Raw genomic sequence first — 4,681 nt, 5'->3', positions numbered from 1 at the left:
TGTGCGTGTGTCTCTCTCTCTGTGTGTGTGTGTGTGTGAGTGTCTCTCTCTCTCTCTCTGTGTGCATGTGTCTCTCTCTCTGTGTGTGAGAGAGTGTCTCTCTCTCTCTCTGTGTGTGTGTGTGTGTGTGTGTGTGTCTCTCTCTCTCTCTCTCTCTCTGTGTGCATGTGTCTCTCTCTCTGTGTGTGAGAGAGTGTCTCTCTCTCTCTCTGTGTGTGTGTGTGTCTCTGTGTGTGTGTGTGTGTGTGTGTGTATCTCTCTCTCTCTCTCTCTCTGCGGGCATGTGTGTGTCTCTCTCTCTCTCTCGCTCTCTTCTCTCTCTCCTCACACACACAGCAGCTCTCTCTCTCTTTCAGCTTATTGTTCTGGGAAAAGCCAAAAGGGAAACATTCAGCCGCGAGGCTCTTTGAGTCTCCTGACAGTTGACTGATGAGCATCCATAAAGTCACAAAGAATAGTTGTGTGGCGGCCAGAGCGGCCCCTGGGAAACTAATTACCCTGAATTGTTAACGGCAACATTATTTTTCTGCCAATCACGGCTTCTCAATGGGCTAAAAATGAGCATGAAACAAGCCTTTTGACTGAACAGAACAGTTAAATGTCTCCAATGTTGATCAAATTAACTTCAGCCACCTGACAATGGACTATATTTGTGTGAAAATAAAAGCGGGGCACAATGGGGCTCTTTTAGGCCAGATTTCACAGTTGTGATGTAAAACCGCTCCGGCCTGAACCTGAGCACATCTTCTGAATGGAAGAACATATCTGTGCACACAAAAGACTGAGGAACTGATCGTGTCGCGCTCGGATCCGTCAAAGCGCTCGTCTGTTAACAGCACAGAGATACTGAGTTCCATACATACGCCTCCATACATAAACATTAATAACAAATGCATCGTTTTTAGTAAGCGAGCGAAACTTGCCAGATGCTTTCAGACCCTCACAACACACATCATTAATTTTTTTCAGATTTTTCACGATTATGTTTTAAGAGATTTCAAAGAGGTTTCATGTTCGGGTCATTTTTGACCCGGGTATGCATAGAGTCCCATTGGGTGTCGAAAATACCCAATAGATAAAAATTCTTTTTAAACGATATATTAAGTTAAATTAGTCTCAAAAACGTATGTAATATATTTAGCCAGGTCCCTGTATCTCACACACGTTCAGGACTGAATTTGTTGGATTATGTGCGTCATTCATTCCAATGGAGTTAAATACTGACAATTCTCAAGATTATATGTTCTTATAAATTTCATACAGTGATATATTCAAATTAAATTTCTCATCAATATTGACAAAAATATATTAAAATTTTGCATCATACTTTTTTTGGTGTAGTTCATGTGTAATTTGGAATTTCAAAGAATTTCTCAATTTTTTTAATTAATACAAAAAGAGGTAAATCAATTTTATTTATTTTTTCATATTCCCTCACTAATAAGAAGCTGCTGATCAGATAACAATATGGCTTTAGTTGAAAAATATGAAAACTGCTTTTGAGCAATCATGAGTTATAAATTCAAAGGAATTTAATAAAATGTAATTCATTCCAATGGGGTTAAATACTGATAATTCTCAGATTATATGATCTTATACATTTCCTACAATGATATATTCATATATAATTTCTCATCAATATTAATATATATATATATATATATATTGCTTCAGTTTTTTTTTTTTGGTGTAGTTCATGCATAATTAAAAAAAATTGAAAAATTGAGAAGGAATTTCAAATTTTTTTAATGATGCAGTAATAACATTCAAAACGTTTACTTTTTTCACATTCCCTCACTAATAAGAAGCTGCTGATCAAATACAATAAGGATTTAGTGAAAAATATGTGACCCTGGAGCACAAAACCAGTCATAAGGGTCATTTTTTTTAAAATTGAGATTTATACATCATCTGAAACAAGCTTCCATTGATGTGTGGTTTGTTAGGATCGGACAATATTTGAAAATCTGGAATCTGAGGGTGCAAAAAAAATCTAAATATTGAGAAAATCATCTTTAAAGTTGTTCAAATGAAGTTCTTAGCAATGCATATTACTAATCAAACATTAAGTTTTGATATATTTACTGTAGGAGATGTACTAAATATCTTCATGGAACATGATCTTTACTTAATATCCTAATGATTTTTGGCATAAAAGAGAAATGTATAATTGTGACCCATACAATGTATTGTTGGCTATTGCTACAAATATCCCCCAGCGACTTAACACTGCTTTTGTGCTGCAGGGACACATATGTTTTATAAAGTACTGGTTCTTCAGGTCCAGACCGACCCGGGATGCAAAAGCAGTCTAGAGATTCTGAATGCATCACGAGGGTTAAAGACGTGATGAATGTGTGAGGAAAGTGAAACGGGACGAGGTCTGGAGTTACAATGGGCCTGAAGTCGGTTCCCAACCGGCGCTGAATGACCGCACTGTTGGAGGTAGCGCTGCTTTCTAAAGGCTGCTGAGCCGCATTGTCCTCCTCCATCACAACAGCAGAATAGACTTCACTGGTGGCTGCCAAAAGGTTAGTGGCGCTGCTGAAAAGAGCCCAGCATGATCCGCTTCAGCCAGAAGGAGTCCTCAACATTCCCCAAGTGTTCATTAGCTGAAGCCATTTGTGCTCAAATATTGATGCTGAGAGTTTAAGGTAATATATCAATAATTTAACAAAACATTCACGATCACAATTCTTAGATTTTTCAGTAGATGCTTTATTTTGATGTTTTCGTTTTCATTTTAAAATTACTTTATTCATTTACATTTTTTTATTATTTAATTGAAATAAATGTAAATACATTTTTTGTTTCTTTAAGTACCCGTTGAGATTTTTAAGATGTTAATATATCAATAATTTAATAAAACAGATATTTGATCATTTTTTTAGTAATGCTTATTTCGATGGATTTATTTTAAAATTATTTTATTTATTTACAATTTTTATGGTTTAAATACAAATTAAATTATATTAAAATTAATTAATATTTAAACATTTTAATATTTTCTTGAAGTACCCATTCAGATTTTAAGTTAATATTTTAATAATTTAACACAACATTTTTAAACAAACATTTTTTAGTAATGCTTATTTCGATGTTTTTTTTTTTATCTAAAAATATATTTTTTTTTATTTACAATGGTTTAAATGTAAATTAAAATGAATTAATATTTAATATCTAAAATATTTTCTCGAAGTACCCCTAGAGATTTTAAGTTAACATTTCAATAACTTAATAATTATCTGAATTAATTTAATTATCTTTTTTTAGTGAATATTTTATTTTGACTGCATTTTTTTTAATAAAATGATTTCCTTTTAGGAGCACATTACTTCAGATTGCACGCAACACTTGGGGAACGTAATGTAATCAGAGCAAAACAGGTTTACGAGACTGAAAATCCTGTGAAAATCCTCAATGCAAGCAACCAGAAAGGTCTTTTAAACATCATCACGGCTGTAAATCAGGTAAATGATGGCCTAATAAAGCTGCTCTCGCCTCTCATTGGACAGAAAGCGAAGGCGTGAGTGGAAAAACATGATCTCTGAGCCGTAACTCATGAGCACTTGATGCATTTCTTCAGAGTGAGCATGCATTTAGCAGATTGTCTCACCTGTCCATCACGAAGCCCAGCGCTTTCTGCCGCGTTCCTGAGTAGACCGACGGACTCTTCTCCCACGCCACCAGGTTCGACGCGTCGTGAAACAGGTGGATGTTCACCAGGTCAAAGGCACTGAGGGAGAAAGCACAGGCGAGGTCACGGGTTCGATCCCCAGTGAATGCATGAACCGATCACACGCTCACCTTCAATGCAATCCAAGCCACTTTGAACAGAAGCGTCATCGAGACAGAAATAGATACTTAAAAAACCACAAGTGTAATATGTGACCCTGGAGCACAAAACCAATTTTGAGAAATAAATAAGCTTTCCATTGATGTATGGTTTGTTAGGATAGGACAATATTTGGCTGAGATACAACTATTTGAAAATCTGGAATCTGAGGGTGCAAAAAAATGTAAATATTGAGAAAATCATCTTTAAAGTTGTTCAAATGAAGTTCTTAGCAATGCATATTACTAATCAAACATTAAGTTTTGATATATTTACAGTAGGACATTTACTAAATATCTTCATGGAACATGATCTCTACTTAATATCCTAATGATTTTTGTCATAAAAGAGAAATGTATAATTGTGACCCATACAATGTATTGTTGGCTATTGCTACAAATATCCCCCAGCGACTTAACACTGCTTTTGTGCTGCAGGGTCACAAATATATTATGAATGCATTCAAAGCGCACGACATGCAGCTCATTTATTATAATGCACACAATAAATCACACCATCATTCGCAGTTTCATAACTGTACGTTTCTTTAAACATGTACAGGATGAAAAACCAAGGACTGAAGCGGAAAAGAATGAAAGCTTATTTCAGTGATCCCCAAATGTGTTCATCAGCCGAACACCTTCAGGCTAAAATATTTGCTTGAGATCTCAAATGAATATTTCACGGTTCTCTGATGTCGGGTAATGGTCACGTGACATGCAGGCAAGTTTTTTTTTTACTGATTTTATTTTTAATTATGTATTTTAATTTATTTAAAAATATTCTTTAGTTTTATTTTGATTATTTTTATTTAAAATTAATATATTTTTAAAAATCATATTTTTA

At 34.7% G+C, this 4,681-nt stretch overlaps 1 protein-coding gene across 1 annotated transcript in view; it reads right to left on the bottom strand.

Moving 5' to 3' along the window:
* Window positions 1–4,681, bottom strand: part of inpp5a (inositol polyphosphate-5-phosphatase A) — a 143,227-nt gene that overhangs the window by 92,475 nt on the left and 46,071 nt on the right. Inside the window, exon 7 of the mRNA XM_016257979.1 lies at window positions 3,617–3,736. Within this exon, the coding sequence (XP_016113465.1) occupies window positions 3,617–3,736 (120 nt within the window). The remainder of the gene's footprint in view (window positions 1–3,616; window positions 3,737–4,681) is intronic.

Source organism: Sinocyclocheilus grahami, unplaced genomic scaffold (genome assembly GCF_001515645.1).
Source record: "Sinocyclocheilus grahami isolate Dianchi unplaced genomic scaffold, SAMN03320097.WGS_v1.1 scaffold1625.1, whole genome shotgun sequence".
In the NCBI taxonomy this organism is placed as follows: Eukaryota; Metazoa; Chordata; class Actinopteri; order Cypriniformes; family Cyprinidae; genus Sinocyclocheilus; species Sinocyclocheilus grahami.
This window is presented reverse-complemented; position numbering and strand designations above follow the sequence as displayed.